At 48.0% G+C, this 26,240-nt stretch overlaps 1 protein-coding gene across 4 annotated transcripts in view; it reads right to left on the bottom strand.

Annotated features, from left to right (window-relative positions):
* Positions 1-6,774: 6,774 nt before the first annotated feature.
* The window catches only part of LOC109281509 (heat shock 70 kDa protein 12B), a 60,288-nt gene continuing 40,822 nt past the window's right edge, over positions 6,775-26,240 (bottom strand). For 3 of the 4 annotated variants that reach the window (XM_059726229.1, XM_019480819.1, XM_019480821.2), the window contains 3 exons: positions 10,167-10,391; positions 9,180-9,351; positions 6,775-8,581 (listed from right to left, as the gene is read on the bottom strand). In XM_059726229.1, coding sequence (XP_059582212.1) covers positions 7,605-8,581; positions 9,180-9,351; positions 10,167-10,391 — 1,374 coding nt within the window. In that variant the 3' untranslated portion in view covers positions 6,775-7,604. Of the gene's footprint in view, positions 8,582-9,179; positions 9,352-10,166; positions 10,392-15,364; positions 15,836-26,240 lie in introns of those variants that run through there. The other variant, XM_019480818.2, reaches the window with a different exon arrangement.

Genomic DNA, 26,240 nt, shown 5'->3' with positions numbered 1-26,240 from the left:
TACAATATGCACATTTCATCCCAAGGTTGCTAAGAAAGTGAGAAATGTTTGTGATCCTTCAAGATGAAAGGCACTGCAAGATCAAAAATAATTCTTGCTTGGTGGCAGCAGAGATGAACCATTTTACATAGGCAACATGGTGCTGATACGTTACTTCTTTTTTTTTTCTTTCCTTTGGTACCGTACACACGAGCAGCCAAATAAAGAATTCAGACCACCGTTCAGTTTGGACCCCACTACAGCATACTGCCTCAATTTGTTGCTGTTGGGATCACGTCCATGAGCAGTGAAATCCCTTGGAATTAGAGCCCTCACATGGAAATGCATTTCACATATAGCTTTTGTCTGGTAAGTTTATGTTTGGACATGACAAAAGTGGATAGTTTCTGATCTGTCTGTTTCATCTTGTTTATAACTTTGTTTTTCTAACCCCAGCCCACTCCCACAACCTCCTGGGGAGGGTCATTAACATCTGTGGAGTGAAAAGAGATTAGCAGGAATCGGGTACAGTACAGTCAAGCTATTCTTTCCTTTGTAGTTTTACTGTCTTTTAGCTATCCCTCTTCTGACCTGAAGCAGAATGCCCCGCATTCAGAAGCTTGTTTAAAACTCTTTCAGCTGCACAGTTGGTCCAATAAAAGATATCACCCACAAAAATCCTTGCCCCTCACCATTTCCTGGATCACCATGGCTATACCCTCACTCCCATGCTACCACAAAGGTATAGATCTATATTGTCCTGGGAGCGGGGTGAAGATTGTAAGTCCCCTGCAAAGCTTCGTTTGCAATAGTCTCCTTTGGAGTAAAAAGGGGATGCATGCACAACTGCTGCATGCAGGGCACAGCCAGCCAGCCGGCCAGTCTTCAATGCCCTCGCCTCCACTTCACAAAGAGCAGGAGCACTGAACGCCCTGGTTTGGCTTTAAAGGCAGCAGTTTGAAATGTAATGTATCTTTGAGCCATGTCTCTTCCCAGCTCCCTTTTTTTAGGTGATGTGGCATATATGTATCTTCACACATCTTTCTGAGTTAAGGAACTAGAAGATTTACTAATATGCCAAGGGCCTATGGCTATATTTAGTTTAAGATTGAAGCCAAAACAAATTTTTGACTGGAATGTGCATTAATTTGCTATATATTAAGTATAAATAACAAAACAAACTAAGCAAAAATATCCAAAAGATGTTTCAATAGTCCTGTAGTCATAGAATTAGCTGTATATCACTTTCAGATTCATAAAACAAAATCTAGCCTCCTTGAGCATCTTGACAGCGCATCCAAAATGTCACTCAGTTATTTCCACACCTGAGTTAATGTTGAACATGGCCAGTTCATTTTCAGTCTGCCCTTTTCTTTTCCGTTCTTTTCTTCCATTTCAGCTATGGGGCATTCTGCTTCAGGTCAGAAGAGGGGATAGCTAAGAGACAGTAAACTACAAAAGAAAGAATAGCTTGACCATACTCTACCTGATTGCTGCTAATCTCTCTTCACTCCACAGATGTTAATGACCCTCCCCTCTTTTTCACAATCTTGATCTTCCACTAATCAAGCTATCTTTTCCTTTTGTAATCTGTCTTGGCCCTGCAGACTGTTTTTAGCCATGGCCATGTGGGGGGGAGGGGATTAATCCTGCTTTTGCTGATGTTTTACCTGCCTTCCCCCTGCCCCCTACTTTTCCCCTCATCCCTCTATATTAGGAGCAAAGGGGATTGGAGAAAAAACAGGCTGTGTGGGAGGCAGGTGAAACAGCAGAAGCAGAATTAATCCTTTGCTGGGAGAAAGACCTAAGACAGGTTTTAAAAGTGAAGCATAAGATCAGCCTTCTATTTCAGCAGTGGCTGTATGAAGGGGAGAAAGGAACCCACAGCGTTCAAGAATTTCTTTTAAAGCCCCCTGGCAGCATAGTGCATTGCATAAATCCAAGGTGGGAGTGCAACTGCCCCTCCACCCCCATATCTCCCCCTGGGAGCAGTGTCACAAGGCAAATGGTAAGGTGGTCTTGGGTAAATGCTTTGTCCAGACAACAAAACCAGGTTAGGGCAGGGGTGTTCAGCTTCCTGCTCACGGGGCTGGAAACTTAGCAGTGGCAATTTAATATCACTACCCCTCTCCCGCTGCCAGATTCTCAAGCCTGGTGCAGAGGGTCAAAGCAGGCCATGCCCCCTCCCCCTACATGTCTGGATCAGGGCCAGATTGCCCCCCACCTCTCTCCACACGACTATGGGTCCCCACTAGTCCTGCCCTGGGCATCAGACTGGGACCACAGGCTGGATTTGACCCAGAAATAGACTGGGCACTGCTCATCTGGCCCGCCGGGTAAAGAGGTTGCGTACTGCTGGTTTAGGGCATAACGGGATTCTCAAGTGGTAATATTTTTAGTGTCCTCCTGTGTGCTCTTCTTACCTTGATGCCCAGTGACTTGTGCCATTTTCCACCTAGCAAGCTTGCTTTCTGTCCTTTGGCAATTATGAGGCAGAGGACCCCTTGATCCTTATAGTGGATGTGAACATCTTTTAAGTCAGCTGCCTGTTTATGGTAGTCAACAAGTCTTGCTTTGCATGAGGCAATAGAAGGACAGGTAGTGTAAGAGAATCCTAATTCAGATCCCCTGCTCCCATGCCACTGAAGCGTTAGGAGCATGGAGAAGACAGCCAGCTTCCTGGATGGTCTCCCAAAAAGATAACTGGTTTGTATATGTAGTCTGTCCACTGGGAGGCTAAGCAGGTCACATACCTTGAGGAACTGCTGATCATTGCTCCTGCTGTCTTCCTGGATAGTCAAAAAGGAACATAAATTTGACTCCCAACAGGGAACTGACCCTTTTATACTTCCCTTCCTTCCTGAGGTTGTGTCCATGTCACATGAAGCATTGCAGGGAGACTTCAGATCTACTAAAAGCACCTCAACGTAGAGCCCTAGTTAGCCAAGCATTTACCAGAGGTTAGAAAAGCTGAGCTCACCCCACCTAGCCTGGGTAATGGGGGTAGAGAAACTTATATTTCTTTTTCTGTGTTCCTCTCTTCTCACTTTTGCACCATGTATACTGAGGGTATTGAGCAAGGAGTACTTCCAGCTGAAGGTCAGCAAACGAAGCTTCAGTATGTGAGGTATTTGAAGCTGGAGTGGACAGATCTTGGAGAAGTAAACCATAGGGTACATAGCAGTGTTGGCTGAGAGTGGCTAACTGACCACGGGTTTTTCTAGCTCTGGCTTCATGGCCAGGGTCAGAAATGCAAGTAACATTAGGCTGATGCTGTGTGAAACATAAAGAGCCCATCCTGTTTTTCAGAACAGCGCTTTCCCCTTTTCAGTTTCTAAGAAATCATCTGAACTGTGTTTAGAGGAAAAGGAAGTGAAAAGAAAGTTATTTTGGGTGTCCTGAGTAGTGGATTGGCTGCAGTTCAACACGCATACTGTCATTTCTGCGTGGGAAGCTTGGGGTAGGGGGTGGGGTGGAAACACTTTTGCTTCACTCTCTTAGCTCCTGAGCCTGGTGAAGATAATAACAGGCATCTTCTTCATTTGTTTCATTTTGGCTATGGAGAGTCACTATTCCAAATAGGCTGGGTGTTGGAAACTTTTGGTTCTGTCTATGCTACTGTCATGCAGGAGAGCCTAGGTGCGGCCGGTCTCTAGATCTTAAATGTACTTTAGCAGGGCACTGTAGGGCTGTTTGCCCCAACTGAACAGCTGCTTGGGGCCTGCTCCAATTAACTAGTGTGTCTGACCTGTCAAACTAACGTGTGTGACCTGTCATAGGCAAGGGAAACTGCCTCTCCATGTCATTGGCCAATGCCAAACGCCCTCTTGCTTGGAACACTGGTCGGTGGACAGGACAGATGTTCCCAGGCAACCGCAGCCAGAACCTGCCACATCTGGCTGGGGGTTGCCCAATAGGCCAAGGGGGTCGCAGTCCAGCGGCTCCAAGTCCTCGGTGGGATAGGTAGCCACTAAAGCCTCGCCACTACCTGCCCAAGGCTGGGGTTTGGTGCATCGGGATCCCAACATTGAAGCCATGCCCTTGGCCCACATTGGCAGCAGCTGGTGTAGGGGAGATTGGCTGGTGCTGGGAGTGCTGGCATGGGAAAGTGGATCCCCCTCTTCCATGTCCACTCGTCTCTGCCCTTCTGCCTCCCTGACTCTGTTCACCAGCACCTCCATCCAGTGATCGAGTGTTTTGGTGCTGCATGTGCTCCCCTTCGCCCTCAGGTGGTATATGCCCTCCAGCACGTGGACCATACTGGACCGCAACAGATTCATCCATTTTTCAATGCCCTCCTTCAGCCGCTTCACCAGTGCCTGTGCCTGTGGTGAAAGCGGCTTGCCCCAGCCAGGAACATTAATCTCCTGGAACGTCTCCATTTGGTTCTCAAGCGCCTTGTCTACCAGGGGATCGCCTGGCTAAGGAGGGCATCACCAGCACTGAGGGTCTTGGTGGCCTCGAGGAACGGCTTGAGGGCCACCAAGATCTGGGAGATGGTATCCCACTCTGCTTTGTTAAGGGGGCTGCTGACCCCAATCTCCCCAAGCAAGGCCATCTTGTGGATGGCCTTCTGTTGCTCCACCAGCCTTTCCAGCATCAGGTATGTGGAGTTCCACTGAGTCTCCACATCCTGCATGATTTTGTGCTGCAGGATGCTCAGCTCTGCCTGTTTGTCCCACAGCATCTTGGCCATCTTGATGCTGTGGTGGAAGTAGCCTGCCACCTTCCTGCATTTTGAAATCAGCTGGGTGGTAGTGACTGCACTATCACTGGCAGCCCTGTCCCCCTCCAAGGCGTCGCTGACTATGACGTGCAGCTTGTGTACCACACAGTGGATGCCAACAAAAGTTGGCATCACGGACCACTTTGACCATATTGGCTCCGTTGTCGGTGACCGTGAACCCACAGGTGAGCTCAGCCTGCCCAATGAGCTACCCCTGCACCACGCGGTTCTTGGCCACCATGATCTCCTTTGCTGTGGAAGACTCATCCATCACCTCAACTTGAAGGAGAGCCCCCCCCGATGGCCTGACTGATTGCACCAGTGCCCTGTGAGGGTGAGGTAGGCGTGATCTCCACTCTGGCTGCTTGAGATGTCTGAGGTGAAGTGCAAGGCTACCTGCGGTCCTGCCTTGCACAGCTCCTCCCTCAAGTACTCCCTGCATGCCTCATACAGGGAGGGCACCACCATCCTACTGAAGGTGGTGCACGCAGGCACCTGGTAGGATGGGGCCATGAGCTGCCTGAACCCTGGCCGCTCAGCTAAGGAGAAAGGCTGGCTATTGAGAGCAAGCATCTCCCCAATGCTCTGGATAATCTCGCTCACCTTTGGAAAGCGCCCCCCTTTGTCTGCGGCTTTTCCCCACTGCTCCAGGGTGGCCTGCCTCTGCTTCTTGGGGATGGGAGCTTTGGAGCAAGAGGGGGACTTCCCTTTGTGTATGCTCCCACTGGTGCCAGGCTGAGGAGGAGCAAAGGGAAGGGGGTGCTGTCTCCTGAGATGCAGCAGCATTGCCATGATGGCGAAGTGTTTCACCTCCTTGCCCCAGCTGATCTGCCTTTGGCAGTGCTGGCAGATAGCAAACCTGGGATCATCTGCCACCTCAAAATAATCCCACACTACACTACTCCCTGTTTCTGGGTTGAGGGTGGGGATCCTGCCTTCTCCTCCTCCTCAGCAGGCAGAGGCACACCAACAGGGTAAGTTGAGTCACCTGCCCCCACAGCCTCCTCTGAGGTGCCTTCCGGAGCAGAAGACCTGGCTCTACAGAAACTTTGAGAGGTGTGGAGCACAAACTCAGATTCCCCCTCGGTCCCCAGAATTTCTTTTGCTAGGGCGCTCAGGTCCCCTGGTTCCAGGTCCAGCTCCTCCCCTGGCAGTGGGAGGCTAACGCTGGGAGATGAAATCAGGGTGGAGGAGACTGTCATTCTGCTGCTGGTGGCTATTTCTGGTGTTAGGGGAGCTGGTGCAGGTGCAGGGACAGGTACTGCTCCAACCCCCCCCCTCTCCCCCCCCCCCCAGAAGACTCATGGCTGCCAGGAAAGAGAATCCATCTATGTTGGGGGGGGGCTGTAGTTCTCCCCCCACCCTCTCTAGACTCTCTCCCTCCCCTGCCAGAAGACCTGGCACCTGCCTTTCCAGCATGCTTCATATTAATCTTTCCTGTGCTGGAAAAGGTGTGTGCGTGTGTATGTGCGCACAGCTGTAGTATCTCTCTTCTCTGATGTATGACTGTCTGACATCTTCTGTGTTGTGTTTAGTCTGTATGTGTGTGTAACTATATAATATCTCCTCCTTCCTTGATGTATGACTATCTGACTTCTTCTGTGTTGTGTTGAATAATATCTCTTCTCTGGGGGCGGGGGTGTAATGCATGTGCTTTCCTGCTCATGATGGATCACATTGCCAGGGAAAGCACAGCTTTCTTTTTTAAAAGTGTAAGTGTGTGTGTGTGGTGGCTGGGGGGGGACGACACAAAAACAAGAGATTTTTGGGGGAAGAATAAGTTGAAATAAATGGATTGGATAGGGATAAGTCAAGAAATTTTAGTTAGTAAACTGTATCCAATCCTTTCCAAGAACAGAAACTAGCAGGAGACTGACTAGGTAGGAAGCCAGTCCAGTCCAGTACCTTTCAGACGCTGTTGCTCAGGCAGAAACAGCTCACAAAAGGGACAGAAAAGCTGCAGACAGTGGCTTATATGCTGTTTCTGTGTCCCTCACTGGCCATATTTTGCCCACATCTGCAATAAACCATAGTCTACATGCAAAAACAAAGGGAGGTACTGTTTAAGATAAGCTTTCAAACTTTTATTTATAGTAAATCAACCAAATATCTTTAAATCCAAGGTTCAGCAGCATTTAGCAAAGCACTTCAGTACACAGCATATCACTCTAGTGAAAAATATCCCAAGATATAATTCTAACACAGGGCTGTCAAACTTATTTGGTCCTGCTCTGCATGTAGCACATGGGACTGGTGTGGGTTGTGCACTGCCTGAGGTTCGTAGGCTGGACCTAGTGCTACAGGCAGCACAGTGAGTCATTCCAATCTATTACTCTTGCTTTTCTAACAGGGATGCATTATGGGGAATACAGTAAATATTGCAACTGGTAGAGTTAAGCTTAAATGTTAGGAAATATGATACTGCAAAATCACAGTATTAGAAGATACAACTGCAAGAAGTACATAGGGTGAAGGAGAACAGGTATGGTTTAGTATGGCACACCAGGTAGCAGGATCCATGGGGAGCACCCAATCCCAATTGGTGGGGCTGGAAGGGGGTGGTACCAACTCCCTGGTGTCCAAGCCAGGGGTGGGAGGGAATGATGTCTGATCCCTAAAACCCAATCCTGGCATGTGGGGCAGGGAGAGTGCGGTGTTGGGCCCAGGCCCTGGTCTGGCCCACAGATAGTCTGATCCAGCCCACAGGGCCAAAAGTTTGAGAACAACTGAGATAAGTAATTTTACTTGACTACATCAACCATAGTAGCCTGAATATTCTAATTGAGGAGTCCCTCAGTCATCATCCCTACTACTTTGTGAACTGTGGATTCTTTACATTGTTAAAAAATCTATCATAACTGTCCGACTTTGATTGGAAGTCAGATTGGTAACTGTGGCCTTACTCTGTCAGCCCAAATTTAACATCCAGTCTCACCTGGCGCTTTCTCCCCAGCTCTGGGTTTGGCATTGGTACAGTACAGGAGCCAAGCATTTTCATCCCTTCCTCATCTATGTACTTTGCATCCTCCTTTTCTGTACAGTAGAACTGAATACACATTCTTGTCTGATCTGGTTCCACAGGAGTGAAAGTGTAATGGGCAGCTTCATCTATCTTTACCAAATCCCCAATTCCTACCAATTTCATAAAGAGGTCTGTGCAGTACACATAATTATTGATTTGTGAGACTCTCTTTTTCCGTTCATCGTGGACAGCTGCATCAAATGCACGGGATACCGCTACTCCATATGTCCGTGCACTGATTCTTGAGACAGCAATTTGTGAATTGTGCCCAAACAAAACAGCCCCCTTAACAATGGCTGCCTGGGCTTCCATGGGACACAGGATAGAGTAGCGCTCACTGAATGTGTGGTAGATCTCATCCCTCAGAATAATGCTGGAGGCAAATCCCCCAACAAGCAAAATATACTGGATTGTAGCCATCTCAGGTTTCCTGAGGATTTCCTTCAAAGCACCAATGATTTTCCCAGTGCTGTACGCAAAAAAGCTCTTCATTTTCTCATACGTAATCATGATGATCCCATCATGCCAATGAGTTCCTTCCACACCATTGAAGAAGAGAGAGATGTCTTGCTTCTGTTCAGCCACTCTTATTAGGTTGGAGTAGCAATGGAGGTAGACATCATCTCTACTAGAAGAACATTTTTGGAGGCCAAAGTTGTACATCATTTGATGGAATTCTGTTGGATATTTTTTTATGTATTCATCCCATATTCCTCCGTAGAATATTCCCCTCAGGAAGTCTTTGAAGTTTTCATCCACTGTGTTCCCTCCCCATCCACCTCCAGATGCCTTATGCAATTCCTTTAGGGTTTTACTCTGTTGGATTTCATGCACCGTGATGTCTATTGTACCCCCTAAACACCAAAGAATGAAGAAAGTTTGTTAACTTGTTTAAAAAAAAACCTCTCTGGCTTGATTTTTATCTGAAAAAAATTGAACTTCAGAAAAGTTTAAGCTCTTCTTTAAAAAAAAACAAAAAAACAACCCACCCAACCTCCCACTTTTCAGACCTATGTCTCATAGCTAGTGCTTAAGAATTTGTTTAGATCCAGACCTTTTGCTGGGGGAATTTTGTTTTTATGGAGATGATGGACCTGATATTTCATCTCTTCTGCAGAACTTCTTGGGAGGACTGAAATTGGGGAAACCTGTTTAGATCAGGGTTTTGTTTGGAAGAGAAGTCTGGGAAACAAGATCCAGTCTGCACTTGGCCCATAAGTGGTCCAAGTGTTGTAGAGGGAGGCTGGAGCTTCTGGGGTACTAACCCCCAGGGATTATAGCAGTGGTTTATATGGCACTTTTCCGCACCTGCGACTATTCTGCATTTAATGAGCAGTCTATGCATACATTTTGGAAAAGTGAGAACTGAATAAGTGTGTAGCTACTTTTTATAGTGCTGAGACAACAGTTAAACAATGCTCATCGCAGGCTGAAGGGGGAAAAAACCATTACCTCCACAATCAACAACAATGTACTGAGTCCCAGGTGACTCTTCAAACTTCTCTCTGTAGCTACCTTCTGCCACAAACCCATACTGAGGGAGCTGCTTGCACCAGACAGATGCAGCCTCTGGTTCCAAGACAATGATGAGCTTCTCTGAAAACATGTCAGTGATAAGCCCCGCCTAAAATTACAAATTACTTAAAATTAAGTCAGGAATGGGAGTCAGATCTTTCCTTCCCACCTCTGAGACATAACTTGAACATAGGGCATGGACCAGACATTTCTACTTGCAAGAATGGGCATCCTGGATTAATGGTCTAAGGCAGGGGTCAGCAATGTGGGGTGGGGGAAGGGTGGGGATAGAGAACAGAGCCCTCTGCCACAAAGGTCCCCCAGCATCTTGCTGACTTAGGGCTCAGGGAGGGGCCCAGGCCAGGTCCATGTGGTATAGGGTCTCCCTCCCTCTTTCCCACACCCCCATCAGCCCCAGTTCCCAGCACAGCAAAATGTGAGGCAAGACAGCAGCAGCAGCCAGCAGCTGCAGCACAGCTGCCAAGAGGCTTGGTGCAGGGAGGGGGTGCATAGGGACTGGGCCCAGCCCCCACCCCCAGGACCCCAGCTAGCAAGCTGTGGGAGGCTCTCATGGCAGGGGGCACCATTTCCCCCCCCCCTTCCCTCCCCAGCTGCTGCTGATAGTTGCTAGCTAGTGGGGGGGGGGGGGCACTCTGGCAGCCTCCTGGCAGGCAGCACCTCCCCCCCAAACAGTGTACATCTGTTCAGCTGGAAGATGCTCTAATATCTAGCACTTTGGGTAAAGTGCAATAGTTATAACTAGCTTGAGAGTCCCCTCCTGTACTACCTTCCCCCATCACCCTGTGGCGCAAAGTTTTAAGAGTTTTAAAAGGAGGCTTGTTGACAGGATGAGAAATCCCTGCCCTCTGAGTGGTGCCAACTGTGGAGAATCTGAGGGGAGCAATCGAGCTGTTACTCCTTTACCTCTTTTGCTGCCAATCGCATGAACTGTCTGGCAGAGGCATCCCATATGGCTGGAACAGTAACAACCCAAGTGACATCCTCCGGCTCACAGGCAGTTTGGAATGAGGCCTCCCCAATGGTTTTTAGGGCATGGTCCTTCATGTAACACAGACTCTCTGAGAAGACAGTCAGGGCAGGGAGCGTCCTTCCATTATCTGCTTCTAGCTCCATGTTGGAGGTGATTTTCTACAAGTGAAAAAAAGAAAATAGCAACAAATGATTAGGTAGTGCTTGAGGCCCTCAGAATGGACCATGGCCTCTTTGTGCTAAGCGTTGTGTCAAATGTGTAGCAGCCTGGTGGCTCCTGCAGTCTTAAGTAGCCACAACAAGCCTGTAAAGCGTAGCTCAGGTACACTCTAAATCTCAAATAAGAGGGATGGGAAGGAGTCCCAGGCTCTTCACATCCAAGTTCATGTGCAGACTTAGGGTTTGCTTGATAAATAAATTGGAGAACTGGGACATAGCACAATGAAATTTAACAAAGCCAAATGAAGGTGCCACATATAACGAAAAGAAATGTATGCATACAGAACTGGCGGTAACTGGTAATACTGTAGCATTGTTGAGAAGGATCAGGCGTTTGTGTGGTGTGAGGGAGACAGACGCATGAAGCCATGGTGAGTTGTAACCTGGCTCCCACTGGGGACTGTCCAAATGTTATTACAGTCCACTTAGTACAGCCTGCCTAGTGGGTGCAAAGGACCAGGACTCTGATCACTAGGAATCTTACTTTTCCGTGTGCCATGGAAAATCACAGAAAAATGTGGTATCTGTGTTTTTCCACAACCTACCAAAAGCACAATGGCATTGTAGTGCTATTTTTTCTCTCTCATTTTTACTATGGTTTTTGCCTCTTGGCCAGTCAAGCAGCAGGAGCGCCGGGTGGGGGTGTTGATTGGATGAGAGGCAAAAACCGCAGCGAGAATAAGAACAGAAATGGCACTGCTTGTCATGGGATGCTGCCGTGCTCTTGGTAGGTCACAAAAAGATGCGCCTTTTTGTAGTTTTTTAAACAGATTTTCTGCTTTTTTTTCTCCACAGGAAACTAGACTCCCTAGTCCTTGCTCCACATCTCCCTTTATTTATAAGATAACAAAACATTATAAAAGAGTAATAATAACTCAGAGCCCTTAAAACCATTTACAGTGCTATACCAGCTAACTAATATGTATACCTAAAACTATGAATAGCTGTTTAAAGGTCAAGTCTTGTCCGCTCACTTTTCCAGACCTTGTCGTAACCCAGGGGTGGGCAGAATATGGCCTGCGGGCCAGATCTGGCCCATGGTGGGTCTTTGTCCGGTCCATGGTGGGTCCCTCAGTCCTGCCTGGCCCAGGCATAGTCCAGCTGCAGCGGGTCCTGCCGCCCCCTGGGCACATGGCGGGCTGGGGCAGCCCCACAGCAGGACTGCCTTTTTAGGCAGCCCCAGGTGGCAGGTGGTTCCTTCTGGCTGCTGCTGCCACTGGCCCCAGGCCTGTGGTACTGGTGGGGACCCGCACTGCACAGCCCTGACCCTGTACACCCTGTACCTGCTCTGAGCTCACCCCCCCTCCTTCAGCAGCAGCAGCATGGGACAGAAGCTGCTGATCAGTATGGGGTAAAAGCAGCTCCTCCCCCTAGCCACTGCCAGCACTTCCTGGTGTAGCATCCTGGAGCCCATGCGGGGCTGTTCTGAATCTATGCCGTGTCACCACTGCCTCTGGGCTACACAGCAAGGCAGCAGTGGCAGCACAGAGCAGACTCAGGGCAGCCCTGCACAGGCTCCAGGCGGCTACACCAGGAAGCGCTAGCAGTGGCAAGGAGGGGAGACCATTTTTACCTCACACTGAGCAGCTTCTGTCCCATGCCACTGCTGCCGAGCCTGGGTAGGCAAGCCTGGAGCAGGTGCAGGGCACACAGGGTCAAGGCTGTGCAGCATGGGTTCCTGCCAGTACCACGGGGCTGGGGCCAGTGGCACCAGCAGCCAGAAGGAGCCGCCTGCTACCTGGGCTGCCTAGAAAGGTAGTCCTGCTGTAGGACCCCAGCCCACTGTGTGCCCAAGGCAGCAGGATGTGCCACGGGTGGGCAGTGTAGAGTGGGCCGGGTCTGGGCTGTGCCTGGATTCCGGCTGATCCGCTCCAATGAGGGCACACTGTTGGCGGTGGTGCGGAGGTACCACAGGGTGCTTGGGCTCTGGGCTGTTGCGGGGTGGGTGCTGACTGGCTCAGGGGGCGCATGCGAGGGGCTCCCATGTGCACCCCATCATACCCACAAACCCTACAACCACACCTCCACACACAATCACACTTCTCACAAACACTACACCCATTCACACCCTCCCCCCCACACATCCCTCCACATGCCTCTGGGGGGAGCTCCATGCACTGCTACACTCGCACACACATGCATCCACCCCCCTCCACAAACCACCCCATGCACACCCCCAGCCACCCTTCCCCCTCATGCACCCCACAACCCCCCACAAACCCCATACCCACATACCCCCACAAACCCCCCATACCCACCCACATCCACACACCCTCAACACCCCACATACACACATCTACAGCCCCCCACGTATCCTATGCCTGCCCACACTTACCCCTCACCCTTCCACACAACCCCCCACAACATACAAGAGTAAGACTGCATTTTGAATTATTGTGCAATCACCTCTATATACACAACAAAACACACACAAATCAAGGCAAAAATATTTTTTTAGTAAAATTTAAATATGCTATTGTCAATATTTGATTTTTAGTATATAATTTGGTTTTTCCAGTTCTAAGATGGCAAATTCTCCTTCCCAAAAGGATTATTCCTCGGGGCAAGGGGAAGGACTTCTGGTGGCAAAAGCGGGGGTTAGGGGGCAGGACTTCCAGTCCCAAGATGGCAACTAGGGGGCGGGACACCTGTCAATGAGTGGGGTTACCCTTGCAGCCCTGGACAGCTCACCAAAATTCCTTAAATGACCCTCCAGCCAAAATAATTGCCCACTCCTGTCCTAACCTCTTTAGAGCTCCTGCCTCTAACTGAGCCTTCTTTCTAACTTCCTTGAGGAGAATCATTTTCATGCTCTGCACCTCTCCCTATCTTTGGTTGATCCTTTTTATATTGAGGTGAAAGATGTTGAACATGAACCCTATTTCTCTGGAGAAGGCCTTTTGGAATCCTCCACTAAGTAGGAGCTAGGGGTGTTAAGAATATTATCAAAAAATAATTTTAGATGAATGCATGAATGAGTGAATGAATATGGTATCAAGCATACCCAGTCTACTGAGAAAGTAGCCTTGAGAACAAACAAACCATCTACAAGAAGATAAAGAGCAAGCAGACACCTTGTTTCCCCTGTCTCAGGATGTTGTAAATCAAAGTAACTCCTTACCATCCATCTTACCATCTGCATGTCTAAGCCTTACCATTCATCTGCATATCTAAGCCATGAGCTATGTGACTAGAGTCAGCTCAACAGCAACAAAGTGATTGGCTAAGCAGGTTGTCAGGGGCACTGCAGCAAAGTCTGTCTACACTAAGTATAAAAGGACAGTGAAGACTAGGCCCCAATGACATTGTATGCCATCCACATCACCTCAGGCGAAAATTACTGGCGTCCCTCCCATAAGATCATCACATCCAGAGGCACCGCGACTGGCCATCGTGACTGAAACTGAGCACCAGTGGATTGGCCTGTGTGTATATGTGTGTGTGAGTATGAATGGTTTTAAATAAAGCATTGCTTTTCCCCACTTGATCTATGTGTGTCACTCAATAAAGATCTTAGTTGCTGAACCCATGCGTTGGTCTTTTGTCCAACAGGGGTGTTTGCTGTCTTTTGGACAGTTCCAAGCATTGGAGAACTCTTGAGCCAAAGTGAGTCCCCCCTGGCGGCAGCAGCTCTGGTAGTGGTTTAGCTCCATGTCTAAAACTGATTTTTTTTTTTTTTTTTGGCTGCTGAAGTTTAATGATCAAGCTCTATGATCACTCCACACTCGGAGCTTGGGGAAAAGAGGCACTAGAAGACAGGCCTCTTTGTCCTTGGAGCTGCTTTGATCAGGGAAAAAAAGATCAGGTTCATATGAGGAGCTTCCATTGAATATTTCTATTTTGTTCAGAGGCTAAACTGTCTGAAAAAAGAGGCTGCAGAGGGTTTGGGTCTGGTGTTTATACCTAGATTTCATAGATTTCATAGACACTAGGGCTGGAAGGGACTTCGGAAGATCATCGAGTCCAGCCCCCTGCCCAAAGGGCAGGAAGTCAGCTGGGGTCATAGGATCCCAGCAAGATAAGCATCCAATTTACTCTTGAAGGTGTTCAATGTAGGTGCTTGAACCACCTCCGATGGCAAGCTGTTCCAGACCTTGGGGGCTCGGACAGTAAAGAAATTCTTCCTTATGTCCAGCCTGAAATGGTCTTGCAGTAGTTTAGAACTGTTCAACCTTGTCATCCCTTGGGGCGCTCTGGTGAACAAACATTCCCCCAGATACTGGTTGTCACCCCTGATAAACTTATAGGTGGCCATCAGATCACCCCTGAGCCTGTGCTTTTCCAGGCTAAAGAGCCTCATAGATCTCAGCCTGTCATTGTAAGGTCTGTTTTCCTGACCTCTGATCATGCACATGGCTCTTCTCTATTCTCTCTCAAGCTTCTCCATATCCTTTTTGACTTGGGCCCAAAACTGGACGCAGTACTCCATCTGCGGCCTCACCAAGGCCGAGTACAAGGGGAGAATGGCGTTTCGGGATTTGCTTGAGAAGCATCTATGGATGCAAGCCAGCATTTTGGTCACTTTACTAGCCGCAGCATCACATTGCAGGCTCACGTTCATCTTGTGGTCAGTGATGACCCACAAGTCTCTCTTTCTTCTGTAGTACTAGCCAGCATAGCACTGCTGAGCCTATAAGGATGCTGCAGGTTTTTCCTCCCAAGGTGGAAAACCTTGCATTTTTCAGTGTTAAACACCATCAGGTTTTTATCATCTAACCTCCTGGGCTAGAAAACAGATCAGCAGTCTAAATCCTCCTTCCCTTCTCTGAAACTATTTATAGGTAGTTTATCAAATCACCTCTGTTTAATCAATCTACACATTTGCTCATCCTCCCTTATGAGCCAATTCCAGCAACTCCTATATCATAGTAAATGTTCTTGTTAATTGGCCACTGGATACAGCTCCCACTTACCTGGTTGTACAGCTTCATCTTGAAGTTCTGGAAGAAGTACCACTTGGGAGCTTCGCTGGAGGGCAATGTGTTGTACTTCATGACAGCATCATAACCAAACTTCTTAAATTCCTTCTTCTCATTAAAGAGAATGCATGTGGGGGTCTTCACAGTCTTGAACCCATGCTCCATGCCCCAAAACACCTGACAGATTTGGTCTACACATGACTCAAGGGCAAAGCAGTACCCACTGTAAGATGTACCAAAGTCAATGGCAGTAATGAACAAAGACTTATCTGCCATGCTTATAACTTAAGAGGCAGAATGCAGTACAACCTGCTAGAACTGACTGCTGCAAAAGTGAAACAGCTTTGTCGTTATTTTTGCAAAGCAAATTGCCTTTCACTACAGAAACTTCTTTCTGTTTTTTTGGTTGGGTGGCCAGCAGAATCTATTCCAGGAATAGGGCGGTGGAGGAATGGGTGGCACTTTCTGTAGTAGGGAGGAGACTAATTCTGTTCTCAGAAGAACCTACACACACCAGGCACCCCTGCCTTCCCATCCTGTTTGTGCAAATGAGCAAGTACTATTCTTTGTTTTTGGAAGAGTTTCCCAGGTTTCTCTGAATCTGGTTCTACTCAGACCAGTTGTCTTCTGCTCCTCTTAATTGGGAGAGTCATTAGATGCTTTGTTAGAAGCATGAGCAGATTTGGAGGAAATACCAGGCCAGGAAGAGCTGAACAATTTAATGCTGGGGCACGGCCGCAATTTCAGATGGAAACGTGCAGGTACGTTGGATGGGGGCAGAACTCAGTGGATTATCACCAGGGATCTGGGTTTTCTGTTTGCCATGAAAAAGCATGGATCTTCTCCTTTAAAGAGCAAAATGCAGGGAACCACAGGTTTCCCCTTGCAGGCTGGCAGAGTTTCAGCCTGCAAAGGGCTGATTGGGCCTAGGGGTGCCACATGCATATATACTCGTGCATATGCACATGGCAGCTAGGCATGGTGATAGAGAACAGCTCTCTGAGCTCTCTCTAGGTAAGTCTATGGGCATGGGGGCAGGAGTATGAGCACACAAGTAATGCATTAGGCAGGTGGTGGGGTACATGCCCCCCCAAATGTCTGCACCCACAGTGGGGCGTGGGGCTGCAGCCTGACCGAACCAGCTCTAGACAGGAACCACCTCCACAGCCTAGCGGGTGGGACCCAGCATGGGGCGGAGTACCACACCACCCTGGCCACCAAGGTGAGGCACCTCCTGCCTGCCTGGTAGCATCAGGGGCACAAACTGTGCCACCACTGCTACTGCTACTGCTGTGCCTCCCCTTGGTGGTCATGGTGGTGTAGCTGGTCTGACCCAGCTGCAGCCCTACACCCTGCTGTGGGTGCAGAAATCTAGGGGTGCACATGCCCCACCCCAATGCATTGCCTGTGCCCCCCTCACCCCCCCCAACATGTCACCTGTGCTCTCACCCCCCATTTCCCTGGGGATGGAGCCTGGGGGCAGGGGCAACAGGTTGGGAGTGAGGGGCACATCAGGGCTGGGGGGATTGTAATTCAGGAGTGAGGGGCACTGGCAGGGCCAGGGGGGTCTGTGGGTTGGGTGTAAGGGGCACCAGCAGATCTGGGGGTGGCTGTGGCTTGGGGGTGAGGGGCAACACATGGGCAGGGCATCAGCATATCAGGGCTGCTCAGCATCACAAAGCAGTGGGGGTGGGGGGCAGCCACAGCTGAACCTGTCTCCTGTGAAGCAAAGGGGGCAGGGAGAGCTCTGATTTATGCATGATAAAAAAAATCAAAATTGAACGCCAAAATTTATAGGTATTTAGACTTTATTTTATTATAGTGATTGAGGCACTTGTAGGCTTCCAAAATGCTTTAAAATTGTAAACATGTCCATAAAACATTGTGTTCAACTGATGTCTGTTTATATAGCGGTGTTTTATTTTAATTGCAGAAAAATGTGGATTTTGGGGTTTTTAAATCTGAGAATTTGGGATTTTTATCAGAGAACCTGGGATTTTTAAATAGAGAAAACCAGGATCAGTGGTTATCGTATTGTTTTTTGCAAAAGTGATTTTTTTTTTTGTGCATAAAATAGTTGTGAGGCACTGTAAAGTTCTTCCTACAGTGGGGGTTACATTTAAAGACACCATAAATCACTGGGTTTTGCTAACACTTGCAAATTTTGGTTAAGCATAAGGACCACAAAATTTTGTAACCAGAGCAACAAAGTTGTATATATTCTTGCCCGGGAAAAAAAATCTTAAAGGTGCATGGTTTTGCTCCATTTGGAAAATTACCGTTTTTGCTAGAAGCATTTTCACTGAAAAAAAATAGTTTTTCAACACACAGTGTGAAATGAGAATAGCTTTACTAGTTTACTAAACACTGATGAATTTAACTACTCCTGACCCTTGCTGTTAGTTGAGTTCCCTGCATGACTGCTTCAAGCACGCAGAGAAATGGAGACTGTAAACAGGGAGGCATGAGTACAGGAGGCGAGAGTACTTGCTGGCTCTCTTCCAAAATATGTTGCTCACCTAAGGCTTAGAAGCACTGGGTCTGATCCTGCCTTTATTCAAAGAATTAGAGTTTTGATGCTGCTTTCAGTGGGTTTTGCATCCTGCTCAAAAGTGTACTGTGTGTTAAGCATACTTCTAAGCATAAGTATATGTGATGGAAAACCCCTACAGAAACTAATACAGAGAAATAGCCATGTTAGTCTGAAGTCAGGCTGAGTGCAGGCACAGCAGGGTGGTACACTATAGACTAAATGAGTCAGAGAGGCTTTTGTAGATAACAAGCTACTTGGTCAGGACAGGCAAAGCATTTGAAAAGTAGGCTGTTGCCTACTAAAGCTTGTGCCCTTCTGAACCAATTAATCTCTGTGGTACAACGCATCCTTGCTTCTTAGGGACCCTAATGAATCACAGCTAAAGCTTTGATATATTCAACAGTATGACATAATTTTAATATGATGTTGAATTGCTGTGTAAGAACATCGCTTCCTCACACTGCAGCTCAACATGCCCAGGCTTGGGTGGGACAGCAAGCTGGGGAGGGGGGCATTGCTCCTGTGCGTGTGAGGCAGGAGAATGGGACTGGGTAGGAATGGAAGGGAATAGGTGGAGATATTTTTTTTCTTTTCTGAAGATATTGCATGTGGGTTGGGAAGCCAGGCTGGCTTGGAGGGACACTCTTAGTCAGAGGCAAAGGAGTGGAAAGGAGGTAGGTTACTTCTGAATGTTGGAAGGGGGTGAGGGGTGTTGGAGGTAGGAGTTTGTTTTGTTGTACTGTCTTGTGTTAATATTTTATTCTGTTTCTATAATTTCATTTGTCTTTTACTGTAAGATGCTCTGAGTGTTTTTTGTTTGTTTGTTTGTTTGTTTTGGAAAGGGTGGTGTATAAATAAAAAAATAAATAATTATAAACAGAAGTAATAACAGCAGCTGGCAGTGTTACAGAATTGCAGGACTGAAAATAAATCTGCAAAAATGACTGTCCACCAAGCTGGGTATGGAGAATAGACTAGTAAGAAGCTGAGAATGTCTCAATGCCTGGGATGAGTAACTAACCCTAGGCTTGCCTTGAGCATCATTTGGTGACTGTGATATTTATTTTTATCTGTGCAGCCCTTTCAGCTAGCCTCCTCGCATGGGCAGCCCCAAAAAGGAGAAAAAAGAGTATAGAAAGCTTGAGGAGGAAAAAAGAGCCTTACAGGAAAAGTAGAGGATTTCCCCAGAGCTTATCTATCTGTGCCGTCGTTTGAGGCTTGTAATTTTCACTTGTAATTTGTGACACTGGTGTGTAGGGGCAGATGGATTAGTCCATATCTAAACTTCAGGAACTTGCAAAATTGAACCACACATTTGTCCAGAGCAGGCTTTGGAACTTCTGGTTTTGGCTTGGATGAAGGAAGACAGAAGCAAACAGAAAAAGAAAAGCCTTTATGCTGCCACATTCTCTTTCTTTCTGATCCTTCTCTAATTGGGAGTCTTGAAAATGACAAAAGTGTTCATATGAAGTGAAAGGTGATTTGAGCAAATCAGACTTTTTTCCAAGCTCTCAAACAATTTTGAATAAAGTTCGTGTTTTCCAAGAGTTCCTATTCTACCTTGCCCAGGTTATCTGAGCCTGGTGATTACTGCCTTCTTGTATCACTCTGAAGGCTTTATACCTAGGGTGACCATATGTCCCGTGTTGGCCAGGACAGTCCCGGAATGTATAGGCTGTCTCAGTCTCCTGGCCATTGGAGAAAATGAAGCAAAAGTCCCGGACTGGGGAGAACCTGGGAGTCTTGTGTGTGTGTGTGTAGCTGTCAAGACACACTGAGGAACATGATGCCTTTGTCACCAGAGCCAGGGCTGCGGGCTGAGGGTGCTGTGTGGTCTCTGTCTGCCTCCTGTTGACTCACGTCTCTGGAGCCATCCCAGCTCCTGCAGCCACATCCTGGACCTGCATCTCTGAGCTGGGGCAGGCTGAGCCAGCTGCTTCGCAGGCCCCATGCAAAGAGCCCATCCCCATCCCAGTCACACCCTGCCCTAACTATGGAGGGGATTGTGAAGTCGGCACTTGCTGCGCTCATCCGGCCTGGAGGCACACAGCCAGGATGCAGCTGCAGGTGCTGGGATGGGTCCAGAGCCATGAGTCAGACAGATCTCCTGGCTGGGGCCCCACTGCCAGCCCACAGCCCCAGCTCCAGTGAGAAAGGCACTGTGCTCTCTGTTCCAGCCCTGGCCTGGAGCACATACACGTGTGTGCGTGTATGTGCGTGCCCACCTCCCCCACTGTACCTTCCCCATCCCAGATTTCCCTAAAATAACTATGGTCTCACTGTTTATACTGCCACCCATCACTGTTGTAATCAGGGCACCTGCTACACAAAATTAGTAGCGTGAGTGGCATCCTAGTGGATTTCATGGAGTCTCTCTGGCCTTTTTCCCTTTGGGGGTAAAAATCCTATTTGGGCTTTTGTTTAAATTGCCTCTTTTTCAAAAAGGTTGATTCAGTGGAAGGGGATATCAATGTTGTGAGCTTCTTCCTCATGGTGGAAAGGCAACGTCTGAGGGGTTTTCTGTCTTCTACCGATAGAAATGAACAAGTTGACTCGTACAACTGGCATTCACACAACAGAGATGAAATTGAGGCTCCACCAACCAAGCACCCAAACTCAGCTGGAATGGAGATGAGACAAATGATGGCAGAAGTGGTAAACATAGTCAGGTTTGTTTGATGATCAGAAATTGTATTCTGCTGAATGCCCCATTTCTAGGGTCAAATTCAAATTCATAGTGGATCCCTGACATTCATACACTGGTCTTCTGCATTCCTCACCTTATTTGGCTGGAGGAACAACACAGGATCCCTGTTGTCTGCCAGGGCTCATCACTCTACCTTTGCACTGTTGCTTGGTTGATGACTGCTACAGAGCAAAAAGCAGGTGTGACTGTAGTGACAGCAGGCAGGCCTGGGCCAGCTTCAGTCTAACCTAGAATAAGTAATAAGATCAGTGAAGACACCAGCAGCACAGAATAGCAACTGGTGTATGAAACAGGGTTCCTTGAGGGACAGCCTGTGCCACCCTGTCTTCACTGCAGTTGTGACTTGTGTCACCCAGATGGGAGCAAGGGAGAGTTTTTAACCCTTTTTAACCTTTCTTTGCCAGAGATGAAATCAAAGCTCAGGTTGACTGCTTGTGGAAAGAACTTCAGTATGTAAAGAGAAGCACTGGGTGGGTGTGAAGGGACAGGACTTAGTGACAAGGTAAAACTTTGTGATACTGCAGCTCAAGGACCTGTGATGGAAAGCAAGTCTTGAAAGTTCCTGAGAAGGTTTTTCTTCCTTCAGGCTTGCAGAAAGCTCTTGGGTGTTGATACAAAAAACATTCACTTGCCCAATGGCTGAAGAGCTACTGTGTATGTACATAGAGCTCCTGAATGGACAGCCTGTGCCACTCTGTTTTTACTACAAGCGTGACCTGAGCCAGCCAGATGGGAGCAAGGGAGAGTTTGCCTACATGTTCTCCAACGGGGGGGAGGGGGGAGAATATGGGCCAGATCCAGCCTACTGAACGATTTTGTGCAGCCTGTGGTGGGTCCCTTGGTCCCACCCAGCTCAGATGCAGGGGGAAGCCCAGGCTGTTGTGCCTTCAGCCAGTCCCACTGCCCCCAGGCGCACAGCAGGGCTGGGGAGGTGCAGCAGCCAGACGTTCTTCCTGGCAGCCCCAGCGGTGGCGACTTCGTCCTGCTGCCACCACTGCCAGACCCAGCTGGAATCCAGGGGAGCAGCATCCAGGAGCAGGACAGGTGGGCACATGGGTGGGAATAGGACTGGGATCGCAGGGCCCTGGTCCTGCACTGGCACTGCCCCGTGATCCCAACCCCTGCCCTGCCTGCCCTTCTTGCCCTGCATGCCACTTCTCACCCACCCACAGCCCCATCTCGAGCAAGCGCAGAGCAGAGCAGTGATCCTCTGCCCACGTGCCCCTGTGATGGGCACTGGTTCTGTGGGCAGGGGTGTGCAGAGAGCAGATCGCAGCTCTGCCCCTGGCCCCAGCCCAGCACTGTCACCACTCTGCAATCCAGGGGTATCCAGGGGTCTCCACGGAAACCAGTGGGGATCTGCCCAGGCAGGGTGCATGGCCAGGCAGGCAGATAGCAGCCACTGAAGGAGTTTGGTGAGCTGTTGTGTGTGTGCATGCTGACCCAGCCTGTGGCAGCTCACCAAAACTCCGTGTGGCCTGCAGCCCCGTGTAAGTGTCCACCCCATTCTACTGACATGCCTTTGCTTTCCCGGTAGACATATCCCTGAGAGACAGCTTATAGCTGAGGTCATGAGAGGTCTCTCACATGGCAAAGCGGAGCAATGACCTCTAAACCTGTGGGCTAATCAAGCTATATTTGTAACCATGTCTATTTTGACTCTCTTATTATTTTCCAGAAGAATTAGCCAAGAATTTTTGGGAGAGGGCCTTAGCTTTTGCAGACTGTGCTACTTCAATTAATATTTGTTTTACCAACTCTAACCCTTTTTAACCTTTCTGTGCCTGACAGATCAGTGCCTGACAAAGATGAAATCAAAGCTCAGTTTGACCGCTTGTGGAAAGAACTTCAGTGTGTGAAGGAAGATATTAGGTGCGTGTGAAGGGACAGGACTTGATGACGATGTAAAATGTTGTGATTCTGCAGCTCAAGGACCTGTGATGGAAACCAAGTCTTGACAGTTCCTGAGGAGGTGTTTCTTCCTTCAGGCTTACAGAAAGCTCTTGGGTGTTTGTTACAAAAGCATTCACCTGCCCAGTGGCTGAAGAGCTACTGTGTATGTACTCAGGGCTCCCGGAGGGACAACCTGTACCACCCTGTCGTCACTGCAGTTGTGACCTGTGCCAGCCAGATGGGAGCAAGGAAATGTCTGCCTATACAACCTAGTCATACCTTTGCTTTCCAGGTAGACATATCCCTGAGAGAGAGCCAATAGCTGAGGTCATGAGAGGTCTCTCACATGGCAAGGCAGAGCAACAACCTCTAAGCCAGTGGGCTAATAAGATATATTTATAACCATGTCTATTTTGACTCTTTTGTTATCTTGCCAAGATAACAGTTAGCCAAGAATTTTAAGGAGAGGGCCTTAGCTTTTGCAGACTGTGCACTTTGAATTAATATTTGTTTACCAACTCTAACCCTTTTTTACCATTCTGTGCCTGACAGATCAAAGCCTGACAGACATGAAATCAAAGCTCAGTTTGACCGCTTGCCTGAAGAACTTCAGTGTGTGACGGGAAGTGCTAGGTGAGTGTGAAGGGAGAGGACTTGATGACTGAGAAAAACTCTAATTCTGCAGCTCAAGGATGCGTGATGAAAACTAAGCCTTGAAAATTCCTGAGGAGGTTTGTTTATTCCCCTACAAACTTAAAGAATGCTCTTGGGTGTTGATATTAAAAGCATTCACCTGCCCAGTGGCTGAAGAGCTGCATTGGCACAGAGCAATCATAGAATCATAAAAAGTGAGGGTTGGAAGGGACCTCAAGAGGTCATCTAGTCCAACCCTCTGCTCAAAGCAGGACTGGCCCCAACCAAATCATCCCAAAGCTTTATCTAGCCAGATTTTGAAAACCCTCAAGGCTGGAGCTTCCACCACACATCTGGGTAACCTCTCTAGGTAACCTGTTTCAGTGTTTTACTACCCTCCTAGTGAGAAAATTCATTCTAATATCTAACCTAAACTTCCCTTGCTGCAACTTGGGACCATTGCTCTTTGTTCTGTCATCTGCCACCACTGAGAACAGTCCAGCTCCATCCTCTTTGGAACCCCCCTTCAGGTAGTTGAAGACTGCTATCAAATCCCCTCTCAGGCTCCTATTCTCTAGACTAAATAAGCCCGATTCCCCCAGTCTTTCCTCATAAGTCATGTCCTCCCCCCCCAGCCCCATCGCCATTTTTGTCACCCTCTGCTGGACTCTCTTCAATTTGTCCACATCCTTTCTGTAGTGGGAGGCCCAAAACTGAACACAGTACTCCGGATGTGGCCTCACCAGTGCTGAATAAAAGGGAATAATCACTTCCCTTGACCTACTGGCAGCACACCTATCAATGTAGCTCAGTATGCCATTAGCCTTCTTGGCAAAAAGGGCACACTGCTGGCTCATATTCACCTTACTTTCTACTGTGACCGTCCGGGTCCTTTTCTGCAGAGCTGCTGCCCAGCCCATCAGCCCTCAGCCTGTACTGGTGTGTGGGATTGTTCCATCCTAAGTGCAAGACTTTGTACTTGTCCTTGTTGAATCTTATGAGCTTCCTTTTGGCCCAGTCCTCCAATTTGTCTAGGTCACTCTGAATCCTAGCCCTACCCTCCAGTGTATCTACTACTCCCCCCAGCTAGGTGTCATCTGGAAACTTGCTGAGGGTGCACTCTATTCCATCTTCCAGGTTGTTGATGAAGACATTGAACAAAACCAGCCCCAGGGCTGACCCCCTGGGGCTGCCACACAGGTGGGCAAAATGCGGCCCGCAGGCCTCATGCGGCCCACCAGGCGATTCTATCCGGCCTGCAGGGCCCCTAAAAAATTTAGAAAATTAATATTTATCTGCCCCTGGCTGCCTGTCATGTGGCCCTCGATGGCTTGCCAAAACTCAGTAAGCAGCCCTCCGCCCGAAAAAAATTGCCCACCCCTGGGATGCCAAGTAAACATTGAGGCATTGGTTACTACTGTCTGAACCCAATGCTCCAGCCAGTTTTCTGTCCACCTTACAGTCCATTCATCCAGCCCATATTTCCTTAGCTTGCCTGCGAGAATGCTGTGGGAGACAGTATCAAAAGCCTTGCTAAAATCAAGGTACACCACATCCACCAGTCTCCCTGCTTCCACAAAGCCACTCATTTCATTATAGAAGGCAATCAGGTTGGTCAGGCATGACTTGCCCTTAGTGAAGCTGACTGTTCCTAATCACCCTCTAAGGAAATGGAGCTCCATTTCTTCTGCTTGACCTCAGCCTCCCGTGTTGGGCCTTTGGATTGCCACTATCTTCAGTTAGTCCTTCAGGGTAAATATGTCAATTCTATACTCCATTAGCACCTTACTAGGTATCCTGGAATTATGCAAGTTATGACATAGCATGGTGGCTTTCCATAGCAAACAATTTGCTGAATATATAATGATCCCATAAGCAGCAGCCACACATCCTGACTAAGAAAAGGCAAGTGGTAAATTGTCCTTTGGCAGAAACTGTGCATAGCTATAGTGGTAGACAAGGTTCTTTGGGTGATATCTTTTATTAGACCAACTTAAATAGTTGGAAAAAAAATTTAAGCAAGCTATAGTGGTAGCACATGCTGCTCCTGGGACTATAGGAAAGTGAGAGTCTTGTATTTCCTAGGCATGGCCTTTTAATAGCTACTCCCAGGGTGGTACTGGCAAGCTCAGAGAGGCCATCTGGGCTGCTGGTGAGAGTGGCAGGGTGTTAAGTCACTGCAGGGGTAGAAAAGGGGTGGTAGCTTTAAAATGTAACTTAAAATAAATGCCAGGGATAAAATGGAACAGTGAAGTCCAAAAAATTAAGAGCAGTGGTGAATCAGATTCAACTAGCTCAGTTGCAGCAAGCACTCAGGTAATTTTCTGAGTTTTATCTGAGTCCCACACAAATTGGCTGGAAATCCATTGAGATCAGGCTCTATTGGGAAATTTCCCTTACTGGTCAAATATTGATTGCAGTGAAAGCAGCCTCTCTCTAGGTATTTCATAGCTTCCAAATGTGATCAGAGTAAGGAACTACAGAAAAAGCCAAGGATGAAACTGGAGGACGAATGAAATAGCTAAAGGAACTTTTGTAAACCTTCTTTCTTTCAAAGTCTTTTCAAGCTTTACATGCAGTTGACATAGGCCAAAGGTTCAGATTGTTTCTAGAATCTAATGGATGATATAGCAGCTCAACCAAAGTTCAGGTTTTTCTTCAAATTCAGGTCACTTCAGGGCCAGAGCTTAAGTTCAGCCTGTTCTAGGAGGTGGTTATAAAGTCACAATCCAAATCTGGCTTCAAATTTCCCCTGTTTTCCACTATTTTTTCATGTATCCAGATTAGTTTCTTTCATCTCCAGAGCCAGAGTTGGGCAATAGTATCACACTCTGTGGGAGAGACAAGCAGTGGCTGACAATCCTTCCAAATAAATTTCTCACCTAAAACTTGGCAATGCTGGACCTGACCCTGCCTTATTAAAGTGGTTTTGGCTGCTTGCAGTTGTTAAAAAAAACATGCCCCCTACCAGAAGAAGCAGCACATTACTTCAATCTGGCTCTGCAGTGTCTATATAGATTGGGCGCTTCAGCAGGGCTTTTTGGCACTTTTAGCTAAAGCTGATTCAATCAGCTATTAGATAAAAGCACTAAAACAGCCCCACT

Source organism: Alligator mississippiensis, chromosome 4 (assembly GCF_030867095.1).
Source record: "Alligator mississippiensis isolate rAllMis1 chromosome 4, rAllMis1, whole genome shotgun sequence".
Classification (NCBI taxonomy): Eukaryota; Metazoa; Chordata; order Crocodylia; family Alligatoridae; genus Alligator; species Alligator mississippiensis.
Note: the sequence above shows the minus strand (reverse complement) of the source record. Positions and strands in the feature narration are given on the sequence as shown.